This window comes from Lepidochelys kempii, chromosome 3, assembly GCF_965140285.1.
Source record: "Lepidochelys kempii isolate rLepKem1 chromosome 3, rLepKem1.hap1, whole genome shotgun sequence".
NCBI classification, from domain to species: Eukaryota; Metazoa; Chordata; order Testudines; family Cheloniidae; genus Lepidochelys; species Lepidochelys kempii.
The window spans coordinates 122641755-122664937 of NC_136382.1; the positions used below are offsets into that span (position 1 = coordinate 122641755).

A 23183-nucleotide genomic window follows, 5' to 3' on the forward strand; every position below is an offset into this window, starting at 1 on the left:
AAAGCACTAAAACCCACCCTACTAGTAACAGCAAAGGACACACGAGTGTCTTAGCACTCCTGCCCACCCCCCAAAAGCATGTTAGCTTGTGTGAAATCTTCATGTGCAAATTAGGTATGTAAACACTTCAAAAAAGACAACATTTTCAAACAGCTAACATTTGTTACCTATAGTGACCATACCACAGACTTTTCAGCATCTTTTCATGAGAAACTAAAACTGCAAAATAGTGAGGAGTTAGAGAACTGAGACATCCTTAGTAGAGGTGCAGAAACTGGAAGCTGGCCCACAGAGCAATTGAAACATTCCATCATAGCAGAACCGGCAAAAGAGGGGATAAAATTACTAATCTTGTTTACTACTTGCTAGTTTACAAAATTTTCTTTTTAAAATGTGACTGTAGTTCTTAAGCTATGGAAACATTGTAAGTATATTATCTTATTCTAGTATTACAAAGTGCTCTACTTGCTATTTGGGCGATACCAAGAACCCCTCATCTATAACTTGTAGTATTTGGTGTCACAACTAACTTTATAGTTACAGAATTACATGCATGGGAGATCTTATGCATATATGAAAGAGAATGTAAAACTCATTTGCAGCAAGGGATGAGGTTAGATATTAGGGAAAACTTTCTGACTCCAAGGATAGTGAAGTACTGGAATCGGTTACTGAGTGGGATTGTGGAATCCCCATCAGTGGAGGTATTTAAGAACTGGTTAGACCGACATGTGTCAAGGATGGTCTAGGTATACATGGCCCTGCTTCAATGACAGGGGATGGACTCTTGAGGTCCCTTCCAGCCTTTCATTTTTATGATTCTATGATACAGATGTTCAGTCTGTAATCTTAGAAAAGTACAATGAAATTTGCATGAAGGCCTGGTTGTCCAGGTTATCCCAATTGAAACTGACCCCTCTCAAAAAACAAACAAATAAATAAATAACCCTGCCAGTGTAAAAATAATGCAGGCAGAAGTCCAGCAGCAGGGGGGCTATCTGGTTTATTGCATAGAATGCAGCATGTATAATTACTGCCTTGTGGGCCGATGGCAACTCATGTCCCTCAGGGACCAAGTATGGGCTCTTGAGAGAGTGGTTGAACTGGAGGAGCTAAAGAAGACAGAGGTACAGAAATGAGACTTTCCAGGACACAGTAGTGAAGTCCCATCCCCAGTCTGACAGCCTCTGTGCTGTTGAGGTGGAAGAAGAATCTCAAGCTGGAGTGCAGAGAAATGATCCCATAGTTGGGACCATCCTTCCAGATGATGTCACGGTATCCTCTCGCACTGAGGATACCTCTCTGGGAGAGGGAACCTCAGTTATTAGGAAGAAACAGGTAATAGTAGTTGGGAGTTTGATTTTTAGAAATGAAGATAGCTGGGTTTGTGATGACCGGGAGAACTGCATGGCAAATGGCCTGCCAGGTGCGAAGGCTGTGGACCTCTAAAGAAATCTAGATAGACCTATGTGCAGAGCTGCGGAGGAGCTGGTGGTCACAGTTCATGAAGGTACCAGTGACACAGGGAAAGGTAGGAGAGAGGTCCTGGAGGCCAAATTTAAGCTGCTAGGTAAGCGATTAAAGTCCAGGACCTCCATGGTAACATTCTCTGAAATGCTTCCAGTTCCATGTGCAGGGCCAGTTAGACAAGCAAACTGCAGGGTCTCAGTGCATAGGTGAGACAATGGTGTTTGGAGGAGGAACCCAGGAGCAACTGGGGAACCTTTTGGGAAAGGAGGAGCCTATACAGCAAGGATGGGCTCCACCTAAACCAAAACAGAATCAGACTGCTGGTATGTAAAATTAAAAAGGTTGTAGAGGAGTTTTTAAACTGAGGGAGAGCTGACAAATGCGAAGGAGCACATGATTAAGACACACCTATCCCTTAGGGGAGGAATTATTAAAGGGGATACGCCTATCTTCTGAAGAGGAGTGGCTAGAAGTTGAAAAAGCACAGGTAGGAACTGAAGAGAAACCGTGAAATGAAAGAGTCCCATTCAGAAGGCAAACAATATTGACAATTTTATAAGTGCTTGTATACAAATACAAGAAGTCTAAATACTAAGATGGGTGAAGTTGAGTGCCTGCTATTAAAGGAGGATATTGATATAACAGGCATCCCATAAACTTAGTGGAAGAATGATAATCTGTTAGCCAGTAATACCAGAGTATAAAATATATAGGAATGACAGAATAGGTCACGTTGGTGGGGGAGTTGCACTATAGGTGAAAGAAAGCATAAAGCTACATATAATAAAAATCTTAAATGAAACAAACAGTACCACAGAATCTCTGTGGATAGAAATTCCATGTTTGAACAGTAAGAGTATAGTAGTAGCAATATCCTACCAACCACTTGACCAGGATGGTGATTGTGAAATAATCAGGGAGATTAGAGGCTACCAAACCAGAAAACCCCATAATAAAGGGGGAATTTCAATTATTCTCATATTGACTTGGGTGCATGTCATCACAGGATAGGTTGCAGAGATAAAATTTCTAGACACCATTAATGACTTCTTGGGGCAGCTAGTCCTGGAACGCAAAAGGGGAGAGGCAGTTCTTGATTTAGTCCTAAGCGGCACACAGGATCTAGTTCAGGAGGTGAATATAGCTGAACCACTTGATAATAGCGACCATAATTTAATTAAATTGAATATTGTTGTAGGAGGGAAAAATACCAAAGATATCCACCACAGTACCATTTAATTTCAAAAGGGGGAACCCTACACAAAAATGAAGAGGCTAGTAAAATGGAAATTAAAAGTAACAGTCATCAGAATGAAATGCTTGCAAGCTACATGGAAACTTTTAAAAAACATCATAATAGAGGCTCAAACTATATATATACCCCAAATTTAAAAAAAACAGCAAGAGGACTAAAAAAGACACGGCCACAGCTAAACAACAAAGTAAAAGGCATCCTTTAAAAATTGAAAGTCAAATACTACTGACAAAAATAGAAAGGAGCGTAAATTCTGGCAAGTCAAGTATAAAAGTATAATTAGGCAGGCCAAACAAGAATTTGAAGAGCAACTAGCAAAAGACACAAAAACTAACAGCAGAAAATGTAAGCACATTAGAAGCAGGAAGCCTGCCAAACAATCAGTGGGGCCACTGGATGATTGAGGTGCTAAAAGAACACTCAAGGGGGTATGTGTACACTGCAGATAAAAACCTGCACTAGCCTGTGCCAGCCTACTCAGGCTTGCGGGGCTCAGTCTGCAGGGCTGTTTAATTGCAGTGCAGAATTCCAGGCTTGGGATACTCCCACCTCGCAGGATTCTAGAAACCCCAGAAGTCTACATTGCAAATAAACAATTGCCCAAGCTCCGCAAGCCCAAGTCTAATTGCATTGTAGACATATGCAGGGAAGAAAATAAGGCCATTGCAGAGAAGCTAAATAAATTCTTTGCATCAATTTTCACTGCAGAGGATGTGAGGCAGATGCCCACATCTGAGCCATTCTTTTTATGTGAGAATTCTGAGGAACTGTCTCAGATGTTAGTAGAGGAGGGTTTGGAATAAATTCAACAGTAATAAGTCACCAGGGCTATATGGTATTCACTCAAGAGTTCTGAAGGAACTCAAATATGAAATTGTAGAACTACTAACTGTGGTATGTAAACTCTTGCTTAAGTCAGCCTCTGTACCAGATGACTAGAGGATAGCTAATGGGACACAGATTTTTGAAAAAGTCTTCAGAGGCAATCCTGGCAATTATAGGCCAGTAAACCCACTTTCAGTACCAGGCAAATTGGTTGAAACTATAGTAAAGAACAGAATGATCAGACACATAGACGAACACAATATGTTGGGGAAGAGTCAACAGAGCTTTTTTTAAAGGGAAATCATGCCTCACCAATCTACTAGAATTCTTTGAGGGGGTGAACAAGCAAGTAGACCAGGGGGATCCAGTGGATATAATGTACTTAGATTTTCAGAAAGCCTTTGACATGGTCCCTCACCAAAGGGTCGTAAGCAAAGTAAGCTGTCATGGGAAAAGAGGGAAGGTCCTTTCATAGATTGGTAACTGGTTAAAAGATAGGAAACAAAAGGTAGGAATAAATGGTCAGTTTTCATAGTGAAGAGAGGTAAGTAATGGGGTCTCCCAAGGATCTGTCCTGGGAGCAGTGTCATTCAGCATATTCATAAATGATTTGGAAAAAGGGTAAACAATGAGATGGCAAAGTTTGCAGATAATACAATATTACTCGGATAGTTAACTCCAAAGCAGGCTTCAAAGAGTTACAAAGGGATCTCACAAAACTGTGTGACTGTGCAACAAAATGACAGATGAAATTCAGTGTTGATAAATGCAAAGTAATGCACATTGGAAAACATCATCCCAACTATACATACAAAATGATGGGGTCTAAAGTAGCTGTTACACTCAAGAAAGTGATCTTGGAGTCATTGTGGACGGTTCTCTGAAAACATCCACTAAATATGCAGCGGCAGTCAGAAAAGCTAACAGAATGTTAGGAACCATTAGGAAATGGATGAATAGATAAAACAGAAAATATAAACCCACAGTATTAATCCGTGGTATGGCCACACCTTGAATATTGAGTGGAGTTCTGGTCATCCCATCTCAAAAAAGATTAGATATTGGAAAAACTACAAAAATGATTAGGGGCATGGAGCAGCTTCCATATGGGGAGAGATTTAAAAGACTGGCACTGTTCGGCTTGGAATAGAGGGGAGATTTAACAGAGGTCTATAAAATCTTGATTTGTTTGGAGAAAGTGAACAGGGAAGCATTTACTCCTTCACATGACACAAGAACCATGGATTACTCAAAGAAATTAATAGGCAGCAGGTTTAAAACAAACAAAAGGAAGTACTTCATCACACAATGTGCAATCAATCTGTGGAACTCATTGCTGGGGATGTTATGAAGGCTGAAAGTATGACTGGGTTAAAAAAAAATTAGATAAGTTCATGGAGGATAGATCCATCAATGGCTATTGGCCACAATGGTCAGGGATGCAGCCCTGTGCTCTGGATGTCCCTAACCATCTGACTGCTAGAAGCTGGATCTGGACGATGGAGATAGATCACTCAATAAACTGCTCCATTCTGTTCACTACCTCTGAAGCATCTTGCACTGGCTACTGTCAGAAGACAGGATACTGGGCTAGGTGGACCATTCGTCTGACCCAGTATGGCAGTTCTTGTGACCCTGTTTCACAAATAGCAAGGAAGTGGGAGGAGGCTACGGGTAAACATTAAAATTTGAAAAGAAATTAAGATTAGAAATAAAACCAGCACAGACATCAAAGAAATCTAATTTGGTTCCCACAACAGGAAGAAATGTATATCTTCATGGAGTACTGTGATGAGGGCACTCTGGAAGAGGTGTCAAGACTGGGCCTTCAGGAACATGTCATTAGGCTCTACACGAAGCAAATCACGATTGCTATCAATGTACTACATGAACATGGTATAGTTCATCGGGACATTAAAGGTAAATTGTTTTTTAAAAAAAGTTAAGGTAATGTTGCTTTACGGTGTTGTAAGTAAGGTATTGCCTAAAGCATCTGTGGGGATTTAAGGCAAGTTCTCTGCTCTAGAGCAGTAATTATGTTAACATGCCCTGCCCTAGCACTGGACAGTTGATAAGCTTGCATTACTGGCTATTCACTTTTATTTAACGCATTGAGCTTGAAATGTTGGCACACAGGGTTGCAAAATTAGGGACAAATTCTGCCCCTGGGTGCACTTATGCAACTTCCTTTAAGTTCACTGGAGCCCTGTGGCTCCATCCAGGGACAGAATTTGGTCCTTACACTTCTAACACTAGTATTACTGTAACTTATCTGGTATATTTTTATTCTGGGCTTTTCAAGAAATGATGGAATTCTCTGGGAGTTGAAGAGTATCAAAAAGATAATTTGATCATAATATTTTCTCTGTGGTTCTCAGGGCCCAAGGATTGTAGGATTTCAAAGGGATGATAGAGTCATCATAGTGGTGAAAGGCTGTTGTTTTATGTTAGAGAGATTATGAAAACAAATAGGTTTAAAATTAGTCCTATCCAATGGTTCTCTGATGTTTGTTAGTCTACACACATTTCGCTCTCAGCCGTCTCTTACAATGAACAGGCTGGAGCTACAAAAACTGCAGAATTCTTTGTCATGCTCATAGAAACCTCCTCTATCTCCAGTTTAACTCCTTTTCCCACATGATCAATAGCACGGCTTCTTGTCTCCTGCTCCTTTCAAAACATTCTCCTAGTCTAGCTGTTCTATTTTTGTTTAGTGTGATTTGTCTTCCTCAGCAATGGTAGAGAAACCAGAGAAGGAAAGGAAAAAAATTCACACAAATTATTCCCTGTAAATGCTCAGTTTACAACAAGGCAATGCAACCCAACCATGCTGGGTTTCTATGTCCCTCTTGCTCACAGGGTTCTGAATCATCGCAGCAGTCTAGGAGATTCCCAGTTGCTCTTGGTCCTTTGGCCTCGTGCTCCTCAGCTGGGAAAGAACTGTCCATGACCCAGAGGCCTTCCACCCAGGTAGGCCACTCTTGAGTTGGCTTTGGCTTTTTTTAGGAGATAATTGCTCTCTCCTCTCCTCCACTACCCTCCCCTAGCATTCTTTCCTTTCCTGTTTTCCCTGCTGGCCAAGGCTTTTTGTCCAGGTGTGAACTCAGCTCTGTATTCCCCATAACCCCATATCTATGGTGATCATTTCTTGTTTAGATAACTATTTAGTAGAAGGTTGCTCCCTCGTGGAAGACCAGGTTAGCTGTGACAAAACCCAAGGCCTGTTACAGAAACTGGGCCTCATGAACAGGGTCAAGATTCCTTTAGCGCCGGTGCAGTGTTTCATTAACGTTGGGACGCAATTCTAGGCTGACAAGGAGGGTGTCTTCCTCTTGTCTAAGAGAAACACTGAAGTGAGAACTTTTATCCAGCAATTCAGGGAGCTGTATCACTACATCATCCAATAGGATCTCCACTAGCTTACCTTCCTAATGTCCAGTATTACAGGAGTGTTCCTTGGGAACATTCCAGCTTCAAATGTTGAAGCTATATCAGATAAGGGTCAGTGCTTGAACTTCCCTAATCCTTAATATTAAAGTAGTGCTCACATGGTGACTGCGGGAAGGTCAGCTATACAAAGGGGGCATCTTTGCACCACTCCTAGTCTGTAATTTCCTTGGATAAATCAGATTAGGGATTTATATAGGTTGCCAGATGGCACATTGTAAATCATCTCCCCCGAACTCATGTTATATACACATGTTCTCAAACTCAGGGCAATGAAACAGACTCTATTCTGTTGTCTTACTAGGGTCCCCATAAAACAAATCAAGTGGTCAAATGCTTCTAATTTTATGTAGAGGGGGGAAAAATCATATAACGGAGAGGCTGAGCTACAGCACATTCCCATAGTATTAGATCCCTAGTGCCCAGCTGGCATCATCTTTTGGTGAATCTTTCTGTTAGCAATAAACACCCAGTTCGTCTTTGAGTGATTGTCCATATATATTCCACTCTTGGTGTTGTATTGGAATCTTTTGCCACTAGTGTCCTTTGGAGCAATGCTTGCACGCTGACTGCTCTTGTGCCTCCCTGCTCTTCCCCACCACTTGAAGATATAAAGGGCAGAGTGGGGCCAGCAGTTTCTCAGTTCCTTCTTTCTGCACATGGCTGCCGGATGGAACTGCACGTAATGCCTCTATCTCTTGCACTTGGCTAGCTTTATTTGAATACAGCTACATATCTTGGCATACACAGCAGTTAATTAATATTAGTAGGTATGTTTTTGGGGGTGCTTTTTTGCGTGTTTATATCTGGTACTAGACTTCAGCCCTTATGGCTGAAACCAAATCTCCCTCTCTAAAATATTGTCCCCCTTGGGAGGGAGCTAATCCCTTCGATGATGGGAATACCAGATGCCTCTTCTGTCTGGGGAAAAAGGCATATTCCTGAAAAGTGTTCAGTCTGTAGATCATTTTCAACACACACTCAGATGGCTGAGGGGAAGCTCCCCTGAAACTTTGCTTATTTGACAAGTCGATGAGACCTGCCTCTGATCCTGGTAAACAGGCCCCTCGAGGGACAGAGCAGTTTTCATTTAAGAGTGCTCCAGTGAGCTGTGGCTCCGTTGATACCTCCCATGTATCTCCTTCTAAAGAGACCTCTTCTGTTTTCCCTGCTCTCAGGTCCTTGTCATCAACTACTGAGAGGTGTGGGAGAGAGCACCACGCCACTCTACAAAAGAGTGCAAGCATAGGTCATCTTCCGAGGGTCTGAGTAACAAGAGGCAGCTAAAGCTGCCTCACTTATTCTTATCAAAGCATAGCATATGGCCTGTGGCAGCATAAAGGACTCTGGTCACCAAGAAACAGTTTCAAGCTGCATCCATTTCTGGAATTGCAGTAGCATCAACAGGGCTCTTAGTACTGATGCTGGGACTTTTGGTGCTGGCACCAATATTTTCGGTACCAACATCTTTGGCACCTCCCACTCTAGTGCTGTCTGTTTCCAATGTGGTGCTCACAGTACTGACTTTCTTGGCACAGAGATTCACGATACCAAGTGACCTCACTGTATCAGTGTTTCCTGAGTCACCACTGTTAACATCTGGGGTGAAGGTACCCCTCTGAACTGACTGCTGGCTTGATATTGTTACTGAGTGTTTCCGGGGCACAAATGAGGGAACTCCTTATAGCACACCAAGGGACACCTAGAAAAACTTCACTAGTACTCAGAAGCACTCCTCTGAAGCTGACAGGGAGGGTAGAGGAATCTGTCCTGGATACTCCCGAAGATCTTAGTCTGCTTAAAACCCATACACATCTGATAGGGATTCTAGGTCCCGTTAACTATCACGTGCAAAGGGGATTTATAGAAAGACAGTCCTCATGGTATAATTCCCTCCCTCCCCCCCCCCACCCTTGCCCTTTTCTCCTTCCTCCTGTGGCTCCCAACCCTGGCCATATTGGACCCCATAGGGGTTACACGCAACAAGGAAACTCTCCTCAACAGCTTTTTCTCGGGGCAAGGCCTAGTCTCCAGTAAGATCCCTTAGTGTGCAACATCCTCATCAGTCCCCAGGGCCTCACACTAAGCCTCAGCAACAACCACGACCATCTGATGAACCTCAACAGATAGCAGCTGCTGTCTCTTCTTCATTGCCCGATGAAGCTGTGGCTCCTGTATTTCCTCCTATCCTGACAATTATAAAGCTTTTCAGAACTTCTTGCATAGGATGGCAGATGCTCTGGAAATCCCTTTGGAACTTGTACAGGTGAATCATAGAATATCAGAGTTGGAAGGGACCTCTGGAGGTCATCTAGTCCAACCCCCTGCCCAGAGCAGGACCAATCCCCAACTAAATCATCCCAGCCAGGGCTTTCTCAAGCCTGACCTTAAAAACTTCTAAGGAAGGGGATTCCACCACGTCCCTAGGTAACGCATTCCAGTGTTTCACCACCCTCCTAATGAAAAAGTTTTTCCTAATATCCAACTTAAATCTCCCCCACTGCAACTTGAGACCATTACTCCTTATCCTGTCATCTGCTATCACTGAGAATAGTCTAGATCCATCCTCTTTGGATCCACCTTTCAGGTAGTTAAAAGCAGCTATCAAATCCCCCTCATTCTTCTCTTCTGCAGACTAAACAATCCCAGTTCCCTCAGCCTCTCCTCATAAGTCATGTGTTCCAGACCCCTAATCGTTTTTGTTGCCCTTTGCTGGACTCTCTCCAATTTTTCCACATCCTCCTTGTAGTGTGGAGCCCAAAACTGGACACAGTACTCCAGATGAGGCCTCACCAATGTCGAATACAGGGGAATGATCACGTCCCTCGATCTGCTGGCAATGGCCCTACTTATACATCCCAAAATGCCATTGGCCTTCTTGGCAACAATGGGCACACTGTTGACTCATATCCAGCTTCTCGTCCACTGTAACCCCTAGGTCCTTCTCTGCAGAACTGCTGCCTAGCCATTCGGTCCCTAGTCTGTAGCGGTGCATTGGATTCTTCCGTCCTAAGTGCAGGACTCTGCACTTGTCCTTGTTGAACCTCATCAGATTTCCCTTGGCCCAATCCTCCAATTTGTTTAAGTCCCTCTGTATCCTATCCCTACCCTCCAGCGTATCTACCACTCCTCCCAGTTTAGTGTCATCCGCAAACTTGCTGAGGGTGCAATCCACACCATCCTCCAGATCATTAATGAAGATATTGAACAAAACCAGCCCGAGGACCGACCCTTGGGGCACTCCGCTAGATACCGGCTGCCAACTAGACATGGAGCCATTGATCACTACCCGTTGAGCCCGACAATCTAGCCCACTTTCTACCCACCTTGTAGTGCATCCATCCAGCCCATACTTCTTTAACTTGCTGACAAGAATACTGTGGGAGACCATGTCAAAAGCTTTGCTAAAGTCAAGGAATAACATGTCCACTGCTTTCCCTTCATCCACAGAGCCAGTTATCTCATCATAGAAGGCAATTAGATTAGTCAGGCATGACTTTCCCTTGGTGAAGTCCTATAAGCTTCTGTGAATTCTTCGCTCCTTCATGTTGGAGAGGTTGTCAATCAGTGAGATTCTGCTGGAGCCAGCACAACGTCTATGACAGACACCATAATCAATTCCACTTACATCCAAGAGAACTGACAAATAGTGTCAGGGCCTGTCTGTAACACAAAGCAGAAAAGTCTGCCCAAGACCGATGTATGCAGCGAAGTGCAAAAGATTTCTATTTGGGCAATTCTGCAGCAGCCTCTCCTTTGGAAAATCTGATCCTCTGTGTTTTGGACTATTGGTTATTTTTCAAGAACTCTGAATTATCTGTTGTTTATATCAGAGTGCACCTCGCAGCAGTTTCAGCTAGTCCAGGGCCACGTGAGATTCTCACACTCAACGGTAGCTGGGTTCCTCAAGGGCCTAATTCATGCTTTTCCTCCAATACAGGAGCTTCCTCCTTCCTCAGATCTCAATGTAGTTTTAGCTAGAGATTGATAGGTCCCCCTTAGCATCATGCTCTCTAGACCATCTTTGAGTAAACACAGCCTTTTTACTAGCAATCATGTTAGCTCAACGAGTAGGGAAGAAGCAGTCAGTCATGGCAAACACGCTGTCTTCCACAAGGACAAAGACTCCATCCAATTTTTTTTACCTAAAACGATCTCAGACTTTCGTCTAAATCAGATAAGCCGCTTACCTGTGTTCTTCCCTAAACCACACACCAGTAGGGGGAAGCTAGACTTCACACCTTGGATGTACCCAGAGCCCTCTACTTGTACCTTGATAGAACCAAAACACGCTGGGTATCCCCTAGACTGTTTGTTGCTTTTGAAGATAGGATAAAGTCAAGGGTAGGTCAAGCAATATCATCCAAAGGTTTTCTAAACGGGTCTTTGATGGTATTAAATTATGTTAACAGCTACCTAGTTTAGACTCCATCCCAGTCAGGTCTAGGGTTGCCAACTGTCCAGTTTTCAACCAGATCGCCTGGTCAAAAAGGGACCCTTGCCGCTAAAAGTCTGGTCGGCTGCATGGTGGGGCGAAGGCAGGCTCCCTGCCTGCCTTGGCTCCATGTGGCTTCCAGAAGCATCGGCGTGTCCCCACTCCCACTCCTACATATAGGGGCAGCCAGGGGGCTCCGCATGCTGTCCCTGCCCCAAGCACCAGTTATGTAGCTCCCATTGGCTGGGAACCATGGCCAGTGGGAGCTGTGGGGGTGGTGCCTGTGGATGAGGCAGCACGCAGAGCCGCCTGGCTGTGCCGCCACATAGGAGTCAGAGTGGGGACATGCCGTTGCTTCCGGGAGCTGCTTGAGGTAAGTGCCACCCGGAGCCTGCAACCCCCTGCCCAAGCCCTGATCCCCCTCCCTTCCTCTGAACCCCTCGATCCCAGCCCAGAGCACCCTTCTGCACCCCAAACCCCTCATCCCTGGCTGCACCCCCAGCTGGAGCCCTCACAGCCCCCACACCTCAACTCCCTGTCCCAGCCTGGAGCCCCCTCCTGCGCTCCAAACCCCTTATCTCTGGCCCCACCCCGGAGCCCGCACACTTCCCACACCCCAATGCCCTGAACCAGCCTGGTGAAAATGAGCAAGTGAGTAGGGGTGGGGAGAGGGAGCGACAGAGGGATGGGGGATGGAGTGAGCGGGGGGTGGGACCTTAAAGAAGGGGTAGGGCCTTGGAGGAAGGGCGGAGCCGGGGGCGGAGCAGGGGTGTTTGGTTTTGTGCAAGTATAAAGTTGGCAACCCAAGTCAGGTCAGAGCTCATTTGACTAGAACACAGGTGTTGATAGATGTTTGGTTGTGTGCGTGTGTTTGCTCTGGTCTGTGCAGATAGCAGACTTTGATTGAACTGCCCAATAAATCCACAGACTCGGGTTTCAGCGAAAGAACTTGCTCAGGTTTGTTGCCAACGAAGCAAGGTGCTAATGCCCTGGCTCAGTGCTTACAGGAATACTAACATGTGTATGCTCGTGCCAATGGACTGGCTCAGTTAGTGGCAGGACTGTCCACTATCCCGTTGGCCAGACAGAGACACTTCCTTTGATGCTTCATTTTATACAGCAATACAAACAAGATAGTATTGCCCCTCTGACGTGGGTTGTTACCACCCATTACCTTGTACGTGTTGGTTTGATCACAACATCTCTATCCATCATCCTGAACTTATATTTAAGAGAGGTCAGCGTGTTCCTGTTCTTTTGGGGGAATGTGTTTGTATCAACTTGGTATTGGGGTTTTCTGGTACTACCCTTCTGGAATGTGTTTGCGTGAGTATTGTGCCTAGCACTCCTTAGGAATGTATGTTTCTGCACCGTCAGCCCTGTTCTTGCTAGATTCTCTGAGCAGGGCCTGCCTCTTGCTCACAACCTGACTTTGCTTTATATCAGCAAAGTTTTGACCACTACTTTAGTTCAGGTCTCTGATACAAGACCTTATATCTCAGGCTGTCTTTCTACTACAACAGGCAGCCTCTGTGGCTTCTTTGAGAAGTGTAGCCATCTCTGAAGTTTTGAAGGGCAGCTACCTTGGCATCAATAACATACATTTATAGAATACTATTCCCTTGTAGGGGCATCATGCTTGTTTTTGCAGAGCTGTCTTACAGTCATTGTTTGGGTAGACTCCAAGCATTCACCTCCTACACATCAGGTCACTGCTGAGGGTCATCAGAAGTGGAATACATATGGACGAGTCCCTCAAAAAAGAAAGAATAGTAACTTACGGTAATTGTGGTTCTTTGAGATGTGTTGTCCACATCTTTCATGACCTATGCGCCTTCCCTGCTACTATGGAGATGGTAACACCTGAATTATGTATTGGCAAAGGAACTGAGGGATGGCTGGCCCTGCCCTGCCCCGCCCCATAGACATGGCCCCAATGGATACAGCTGGCCAGAAAACTGCAATCTTAAGGGGCATGTGCAGCCAGAGGACAATACATGTGGACAACACATTGCTAAAAACCACAGTTACTGTAAGGTAAGTTACCATTCTTTCCCAACAGGTACAGATTCTGTTGGGAATCAAAAAAACCCTATAAATGGAATTTATTCCTGCTACTCATTTTCTCCTTTTAGTGTTATTAAGCATATAACTTCTCTGCCTCCCTTATTTTAAATAATATCTAAACTTTGTTTCTAAATGCTTTGATAGCTGTCAAGGAACCTCTGAGTGAGAAGGAGAGTCCCAACTTCATGGGGCTGCACTCCCTTTCCATAAACTGAGCATTTTAAGGACTATTTACATTTCCTTTCTGGTTTCTTGGGTTTCTTTGTGGAAGAGCTAAAATGCACTAACTGGAAGTTGGAGAATATTTTAGAAGGACACAGGAGACAAAGGGTCCTGCACTGCCCCCTGTGCAATACAGAGCAAAAGTGGGGAGCTGGTGGGAGGACATAGTGCCTAGACGAGCACAAAACTATCTTTGTGTGATGTGGATAGGAGGCGGGTAAGCGTGGATAAACCTGAGACAATGCTGGGATATACCATTTGCAGGGAGCAATTTTGTTGATCCATGTGTGCCACTCATTTTGCATCAAGAAGAGCCACCACTAAAGTCACAGCATTAAGGTTTCAGCATCTCTGCTGGGAGACCCACCACCAACCAAGCGAGAGCTTCATTCTGATTACTCACTATTAGTCAAGATTTTGCATGACTTGCATAGTGTTCTGCTGCTTCTATACTTGCTTGCTCTAAACATATGGGTTGGCACAATATTGAAATGGAAAAGAATGCTGGTCACCAAGGGCCAGGTTCTCCAGTCCACTAAATTCACTTTCCAGCTCCTACATGAGGCAGTGGCAGAGTAGTCACCCGCTACAAATAAGCAACGTTTCTGGCAATGGAAAAGGGACTGTATCAGGAGTGGGGTAGGGGTAGTGGTACAAAACTCCACTATCCCTGATAACTAGGGTCCTACCAACTTCATGGTCCATTTTGGTCAATTTCCTGGTCATAGAATTTTAAAAATAGTCAATTTCATGGTTTCAGATGTTTACATCTGAAATTTCATGGTGGTGTAATCCTGGACGGGAAGGGTCACAAAGCACTTGGGGTGGGGGTGGGAGGGTGGTATGGGATTGCCACCTTCACTTCTGGGCTGCGGAGCTTCCTGCAGCTGGGGGAAGTCCTGGGAGATGGGTCTGATCTCCCACAGAGAGTGGTTGTGCAGGGGAAGAGGAAGTCCCATCCTTCCCCAGCCTTGCTGGGACTGGCAGCTGGAGCCTGGTCTACAGTAGCTAGATTTCATGGGGAAGACCTGATTTCACGGTCCGTAGCACGTTTTTCATGGCTGTGAATTTGGTAAGGCCGTACTGATAACGCAGTGGTCTAAGCTCCATTAGCCAGGTTGGCCATAGTATTGAATTGGGACCCAAGTGCTTTAGATAGCAGGGTTCGATTATACTGCAGTGTCCTATCTAGCTCACTCGCACTGAGCAGATGGTTACAGTGAGGGATGCCATGATGAGCATGTATGAGCCCTTGCTTGCAAGGAAACCCATAATACTGGAGTTTGAGCAATCACTTTACAGAGCACCTGGCAGCAGTCCAATTATGCAGCTCTCATTTTGACATTCTGATAACTATTTCAGGCATAGGATTACAGTGTTAATTGCCTTCACATTCTTAATGGAGCCAATTTTGAATCCGTTAACCATGACAGGGCTTCTTAAAAGTAGTGTTAGATCAGTTAAAATCTTAAAAATCCAACCAAAAATAGCTCCTAGGGACAGAGTGTGAATGTGATTTTGTGACATATGCAAGGAGTGGAGCACTTGTTCCTTTGCCAAAAGGAATTCTGTACTTATATTGAATATAATGGACCAGGACTCCTGTATTCCTAGGAGGGTGGTTTCATTCTTGTCAACACCCAATATTTTGTTCAGAAGAGAATGAACACTTTTAAAAAAATAGTTTGAATTTTTCATAATGTTTATAAAAAGTTGAGTAGAAATGACCATTCTGGGCTTCCCTACACAGCTGTGCCGCTGCATCTCATTCCTGACTGATAGTCTTGGGCCTACCAATGGAGGCAGATTTTGTGGTGATTTTTGCCATATGGAGCAACGCCCTCATGAGATTAGAATGAAACTCCCCAGATTCCTTGTGCCCTAAAATGGCACAAGAACACAGGTCTCCAACATTTGTAAGACAGATGAATTAACCCAGTGGGCCACCTAGCCCCCCTGGACTCTTTCTGTTTTGCTTTGTCATGAAATTTAATTCTTGGATCGTACTGACTTGATCTGTGGACTTCATAGGTATGCCTAGGCTCAGTGTTAACAGAAGATGCCCAGCAAAAGGCCAGTTTGTGCGAAGAATGCGTCATCTCTGGAGTACTGCCAAATTACACATTCATCACTTACTATACGCCATTTGTCTTAGCATACTATGCTGAGATGTCCTGATCTCTCAATTAAGCAGAAATTTAACAAGTTGTTTAATTTTTGTTTTGTTTTGTTTGCATTTCCCAGGAGCCAATATCTTCCTTACCTCATCAGGACTGATTAAGCTGGGAGACTTTGGTTGCTCAGTAAAATTAAAGAACAACACACAGACAATGCCTGGAGAAGTGAACAGTACTCTGGGGACTGCAGGTGAGGAAGAATGTGCTAAAATGCTGACATGTTATGAACATGTTTAGCACTGACTAGTGAAATCTTCTGTCGAAAAAAGAAAAGGAGGACTTGTGGTACCTTAGAGACTAACAAATTTAGAGCATAAGCTTTCATGAGCTACAGCTCACTTCATCGGATGCATACAGTGGAAATATAGTGGGGAGATTTTATATACACAGAGAACATGAGACAATGAGTGTTACCATACACACTGTAACAAGAGTGATCAGGAAAGGTGAGCTATTACCAGCAGGAGAGTGTGTGTATGTGTGGGGGGGACATTTTGTAGTGATAATCAAGGTGGGCCATTTCCAGCAGTTGACAAGAACGTGTGAGGAACAGTGGGGGGAGAAGGGGGAATAAACATGGGGAAATAGTGAGGGGGGGAATGATGAAGTGAGCTGTAGCTCATGAAAACTTATGCTCAAATAAATTTGTTAGTCTCTAAGGTGCCACAAGTCCTCCTTTTCTTTCTGCGGATACATAACTTCTGTCGAAACAGTGCTGGGGACAAATTTGAGTAGAGCTTGGTGTGACCTTATCGGGGAGGGATGCCTGGGGCAACTTTAACTGGTAGAGTGTATAGAGAGAGGAAGGCCCAAAGTATAGCACAACAAACAAAAGTTTAACGGAACAAAAGATGTGTATATAGCTTCTGAAAACTCACTCATATTCAGTGGAAAGTGTACGTAGCTGTACTGTTCTCTTTGACTAGATAAACATCAAATATCTTTGTCATACTTTCTATTCTTGACACGTTGATTTTTTGCATCCCTGTTATGACTAAACAAGATAGCCTAGATTAAGACCAAGGGTAAGTAGCTGCAACTCTGTAGAAGTCCCAATTATATCAGCTCTGAATTTGGTTCTGTGTACTGAATATGGGCCCAATCTTGTGTGTGAACTCCCACTGAGTGCACCTGGAGGACTTGGGCTTAATTGGGTTACAGAATTCTAGAGAGGTAAGACTGCATCTGCACAGGAAGAGTGTGTAACTACATTTCACAGGAGTGTCCCCTTTTTTCTATTTAAGAAGGTACCTTCCTCTGCCCCCTTATGGAAATGGCATAGGATTCTTTTGCATTGGTATTAAATTTTTTTTAAGCAAAGGAAAATAACTGAAAAATATGTACTGTTTCAGCCCTGTTAAGTATTATCCTTGAAGATGAAAAACATTTATGCTGAACTATTTCAGAGAACTCAAGAAGCCAGTAAATGACATCCTAGAACAGAAGGGAATAACCAGTAGGAATTGACTGCAGATGTATTGAAAAGCATTTGATTGCTCAGTTTAATCGCTTTATTTAGATACATACTGTTCCTTCTGTTGTATAAATTGAGACCACCGTATGTGTTGTTTCAAAGCATACATGGCACCCGAGGTAATTACTAGAGCTAAAGGAGAAGGGCATGGACGTGCAGCAGACATCTGGAGTCTGGGTTGTGTTGTAATAGAGATGGTCACTGGCAAGGTAAGAACATTTCACATCCCAGATTGGTTCTAAATGCTCAATAATACAGGCTCAGCTATTTGTAAAAGAGGCTGGTGCAGTCCTCCTCGTTGAACAGCGTAAAATGGATATTCATTTATTAGCGGGCATTCCCCAAAGAAAAATCAAGTTTGCAGACTTGTATACCTTTTTATTTCCAATGACTAAGACTGACTTGGTGTTGCAGAGAGGTTGTGGAATCTCCATCATTGGAGATTTTTAAGAGCAGGTTAGCCCAGCACCTGTGCGGGATGGTCTAGATAATACTTAGTTCTGCTATGAGTGCAGGGGACTGGACTAGGTGACCTCTTGGGGTCCCTTCCAGTCCTGTGACTCTATGATACATTAACATTTGGGGGATGGAACAGTCATTTGTTTGTTGACCTAGAGCAAGGGAGATCTTTCTGGTCCTTGGGTCTAAATGTTTAATAACTTCTTGACCATAACATTTTCTCTTCCTCCTGTGTAATTTTTGGGGTGTGTCTCATCATTCAGCTATGTCCTGCAATCATTTCAAGACCTGTGTGTGACATTCGCTCCCCATATTCTCAACCTCTCAGGAATTTCACAATAAAATCACTAGGAAATGCCCTCTACTCTGACCACTAGAAATGGCATTTTGTCATGTAACTGCAGATTGTTTCCTGTGTCCCACTTTGTTTCTTATTCATTCTTCCCCTGGTCTGTCTTCTGTTCTGTATAAACTTGTACTACTGTTCCAGACGTGTGCTGTTTAATACAGAATAACGATCTCTCCCCCTCCACAATTTTAGGCTTGCTTCAGACTGAGTGCCAGTCAAAGCGTGTTTGTCTTTCTTGACAGGTTTCAGAGGAACAGCCGTGTTAGTCTGTATTCGCAAAAAGAAAAGGAGTACTTGTGGCACCTTAGAGACTAACCAATTTATTTGAGCATGAGCTTTCGTGAGCTACAGCTCACTTCATCAGATGTTTACCGTGGAAACTGCAGCAGACTTTATATACACACAGAAATCATGAAACAATACCTCCTCCCACCCCACTGTCCTGCTGGTAATAGCTTATCTAAAGTGATCAACAGGTGGGCCATTTCCAGCACAAATCCAGGTTTTCTCACCCTCCACCCCCCCACACAAATTCACTCTCCTGCTGGTGCTAGCCCATCCAAAGTGACAACTCTTTACATAATCAAGTCGGGCTATTTCCTGCATAGATCAAGGTTTTCTCACATCCCCCCCACCCCCATACACACACAAACTCACTCTCCTGCTGGTAATAGCTCATCTAAACTGACCATTCTCCAGGTTTAAATCCAAGTTAAACCAGAACATCTGGGGGGGGGGGGGGGTAGGAAAAAACAAGAGGAAACAGGCTATCGTCTCCTGATAGTGCCTGCAAACCATGTGTGTGCAAGGTAGCCTGTTTCCTCTTGTTTTTTCCTACCCCCCCCCCCCCCCCCAGATGTTCTGGTTTAACTTGGATTTAAACCTGGAGAATGGTCAGTTTAGATGAGCTATTACCAGCAGGAGAGTGAGTTTGTGTGTGTATGGGGGTGGGGGGGATGTGAGAAAACCTTGATCTATGCAGGAAATAGCCCGACTTGATTATGTAAAGAGTTGTCACTTTGGATGGGCTAGCACCAGCAGGAGAGTGAATTTGTGTGGGGGGGTGGAGGGTGAGAAAACCTGGATTTGTGCTGGAAATGGCCCACCTGTTGATCACTTTAGATAAGCTAAAAGAAAAGGAGGACTTGTGGCACCTTAGAGACTAACCAATTTATTAGAGCATAAGCTTTCGTGAGCTACAGCTCACTTCTTCAGATGTGAATTTTTGCGAATACAGACTAACACGGCTGTTACTCTGAAACCTTTAGATAAGCTATTACCAGCAGGACAGTGGGGTGGGAGGAGGTATTGTTTCATGATTTCTGTGTGTATATAAAGTCTGCTGCAGTTTCCACGGTAAACATCTGATGAAGTGAGCTGTAGCTCACGAAAGCTCATGCTCAAATAAATTGGTTAGTCTCTAAGGTGCCACAAGTACTCCTTTTCTTTTTGTCTTTCTTACTTCCTAGGCATCAGCAGTTGCTCTGTTTAAGCACAGCTTGGGCATAGAAGTGTGGCTCTAAATGATACGACTTTCTTTTGGTTGCTCACTTTGACACAATGCAAAGTCTGAGGACAGAATTTAGCGTTCATCACTGTAATATCTGGACACCTTCCAGTAGTGCATTAAGCAACACAACTGGCATCCATGAATTGTCTGAAAATGAGCTGCACGTGTTCATCCGAGGCCTACTGTGTTCTTAGCAGTTTGTTTTAAAGGCTTTAGACCCACAATGCGCAATTCAAGTCCACGAGCACTGGGGTTTTTAGTAGATTTCTGGAGCTAGAGAAATATATGCTCCCTTCACTATTGGCTAACAAACAGACCAATTTACCGAAGCTTGCATTCAGCAATTCTATTATTTGTTGCAGAGACCCTGGCATGAATATGAGCACAACTTTCAGATCATGTATAAAGTGGGGATGGGTCATAAGCCTCCTATACCTGAAAGGGTAAGCCCAGAAGGAAAAGACTTCCTTTCTCACTGCCTGGAAAGTGATCCAAAGATGAGATGGACAGCTAGCCAGCTCCTTGATCATCCATTTGTCAAGGTTTGTCAAGTTGATTTAGTGTCAGGATCGTAGTAGATAGGAATGAGAGAGATGTAACTTCATTGAATGCATGTACAACTGTAGGGCGTCGTCTCCTGATAGTGCCTGCAAACCATGTGTGTTTTAAAATTTGTTACTTTTTGTGTTCTGCATAGTATTGGCTTAATATTTTCACTATCAGATATCTGAATGAAAAGATCTTCAGTTATTTTCATAGCTAATAACTTAGGTTGGTACATTACCTGCTTAAAGGAGTGTGGCTGCAGCAAACTTGCACTGGTGTCTCTGTACATCTTCTAGTACACTTTCATCATTGAGTTTTAAGGGCTGTTACTATGTACATATGTAACTTAAACACAGAATAAAGCAACCTTGACACCTATCTTTAAATTTTAAAAACCTCTAGTGAGAATTTAGTGGTAGTACCAGCTGGGCTGTTAATGGGAGTCAGACCTAAAACTTTAGAGAGCACATTTACAATGACTTGAGTATTGCATAGATGACAGTCCATTCCCTAGCAATTTCAACTTTTTTATGCCAGAGAACTATGTGTGACAGGGTTTAAGTTTTATTTAATGACTACTTTCTAGTTTTGTTTTGTTTTTTCGAGGGGTTGGTATTGGTTTTCAGGCACCTGAAATGAAAGTGCTCTGTCCATTTCAAAGCCTATGTTGTTCAGTGGGATGTAGATTTTGTTTGGTTCTTCAAAGATTGGAACAGCTTATATAAATGTTAAACTTTTTTCATTATTTAAAGATCTTTTAATGTACAATTTAAAATGTATTAGAAAAAAGACAAAGCAGGCCATCTGTCCCCCTCAGCCACTGCAAGATTGTTTAAGCTAATTCAGACAACAAAGTCAACTATGCATAATCCACACACTCCGGCTGCTTTCCCTTGGTGTTACTCCGTGTAGCCAGCAATGCTTCAAGAAGAGCGTTCGTCTTACCGGAATTAGAGTAATGATATCGGATCAGTCACGTCAGCAGAAAGCACTATTATTCACGGGAAAGTTTTTTTGATGGGTAGGGATAGCATACAGAGGCATTAGCTTGTATCATAATATTGTCAATGAGTGTGATGAAAAAAGAGGGAGTTAAACTGTAAAAACGCTGTCCACTTGGTGAGTGGGAAGAAGAGGTGATTTCTTTACTGCAGGCTGTACAAATTAGACTCATTTTAATTGCTGACAGTGTCTTGTGTCCTCCTTTCACAGGTTTGCACAGATGAAGAATGAAGTTACTCAATATGTGGCCACTTGTACTCTGGCGAAGTATCTGCTAATCACTACTGTATGTAATATTTACATAAAGACTGTGCTAAGAAACAGTATAAAATTTAAACTTACCATGACTGAAGACTGCACAAGTGACAAGCGTCACTTTTACTGCTGCTCCTGTATGTTTTACTTGGCACATGTTGCTCATGTGACAGTGTCTGCATGTTTCAGTGAAAGTGCCATTACTACTGTATATGGACCATTACCTTTTTGTTGTTCTTTCTTTAAATGTTTCTCATTTAAGTGAGAACTGTAATGTTAATATGTAGTATTTTTGGACTTTCTAGGTTCGAAAAAAGTTGTAGTGTTATCAGGCGTTCTGGACCTTGTTTTTTAAATCTCCCGTTTGAGTGCACTGACTGTGAACTTTTACTCTGTTTTTTTGCCCAGCTTCAGATTTGTTATGCAAAAGGCTGATTAATGAAATTACAAAAAAAGTTTTTCTCAATAAATGGTTTATTTTAGGAAGTTTTTTGTGCAGTTCTCTCTCCATGGTTGAAGATGCCAATATGTATAACAAACCCAAGACATTCTGGGATAAAACATCCATCCTGAAGCATTTGAGAAGCAACAAAGCATGGACTAAAATCACAGCCTTCTGTGCCAGTGAGTTCTTCTGGATCAGTTACTCTTACAAATGCCTGTTGAGTTCATCAACATGCAAGCAAGAGTAGTTAAGGTTTTTACCCCTCATGCTGCTTGTGAAGGAAGTATGAACTGTTCAGTGCTTACAGCTGTGTTCAATATGGCCAATGCATTTTTGCAAGTACACAGCATCTGCAGTGAGGAAAAAATCACTAGAGCTTTTGGCACAGATTACATGGGTGGGGTTCCTACAAGTACTTTTTAAAACCTTAGAACTCAGTAGTGTGGAACACAAGAGCAATCTTTTACCAGAATGTGGGGCATTTCCTTTCATTCAGGAGGTCCTGGATTTTCTTTCTGTGCTCTTAAAAAGTAGCGTACCACCTCCTGATATACGTATGGGTCTCTGAAATGTCAGTGATCACCTAATTTTTGACTTCTTATACCGCCTCTGGCTAATCTTCCCAGAGGCAGCAACATCTCCCCCTGAGTGTATCCACAGATCATGATAGTCGAACAGCCTTCATCACATATGAAGGCTTGCTGCCATCTAACATATTTAGAAGACCACTGATGTTAGGCCCTGCTTAGTGTAAGATACACCAACCAACTCCTCGTTTGCATTGAATTTCAGAACATACTTGTGACTGCCAGCAAGAAATATAGAATGCTGATCAATGTTAGGAAAACAAAGTCAACACAGCAAGGTACGGTGTGCAACAGTGTATCTCGCTGGTCAAGTGGTGAAACAAGTGAATGATGTAGTCATCCCTTGATTGTTCGTGTCTAGTTTCCCTATTTAGGGAGATTAACACAGATGTGTAGTTTAATTTGACAACAGTGCAGTTTTTGCAAGCTGTTCATGTCAACCCTCCTGTAGGGCTGAGAGCTGGATACTTCCAGTGGAGGATTTGAGCTTTGGTGATGCTGCATAACCAGAAGTGTGAATAATTAATTTTTAAAAAAAAAAGCACGACTGCAGAAAATTATGTAGGGTCTCATGACACAGTACATTACTCAGGCAAGACTGCATATAAATGACAAAAGGGAAGAAAGATCCAGATGCACTAGGATCCAATATAGAGAG

The 23183-nt window shown here is 43.3% G+C and overlaps 1 protein-coding gene across 5 annotated transcripts in view; it reads left to right on the forward strand.

Moving 5' to 3' along the window:
- MAP3K4 (mitogen-activated protein kinase kinase kinase 4) overlaps positions 1-21979 on the forward strand; it is a 144594-nt gene extending 122615 nt beyond the window's left edge. For all 5 annotated transcript variants that reach the window (XM_073337847.2, XM_073337848.2, XM_078852214.1 and 2 more), the window contains 5 exons: positions 5311-5470; positions 15966-16088; positions 17475-17581; positions 20053-20232; positions 21449-21979. In XM_073337847.2, coding sequence (XP_073193948.2) covers positions 5311-5470; positions 15966-16088; positions 17475-17581; positions 20053-20232; positions 21449-21469 — 591 coding nt within the window. In that variant the 3' untranslated portion in view covers positions 21470-21979. The remainder of the gene's footprint in view (positions 1-5310; positions 5471-15965; positions 16089-17474; positions 17582-20052; positions 20233-21448) is intronic.
- The last annotated feature ends 1204 nt before the right edge of the window (positions 21980-23183 follow it).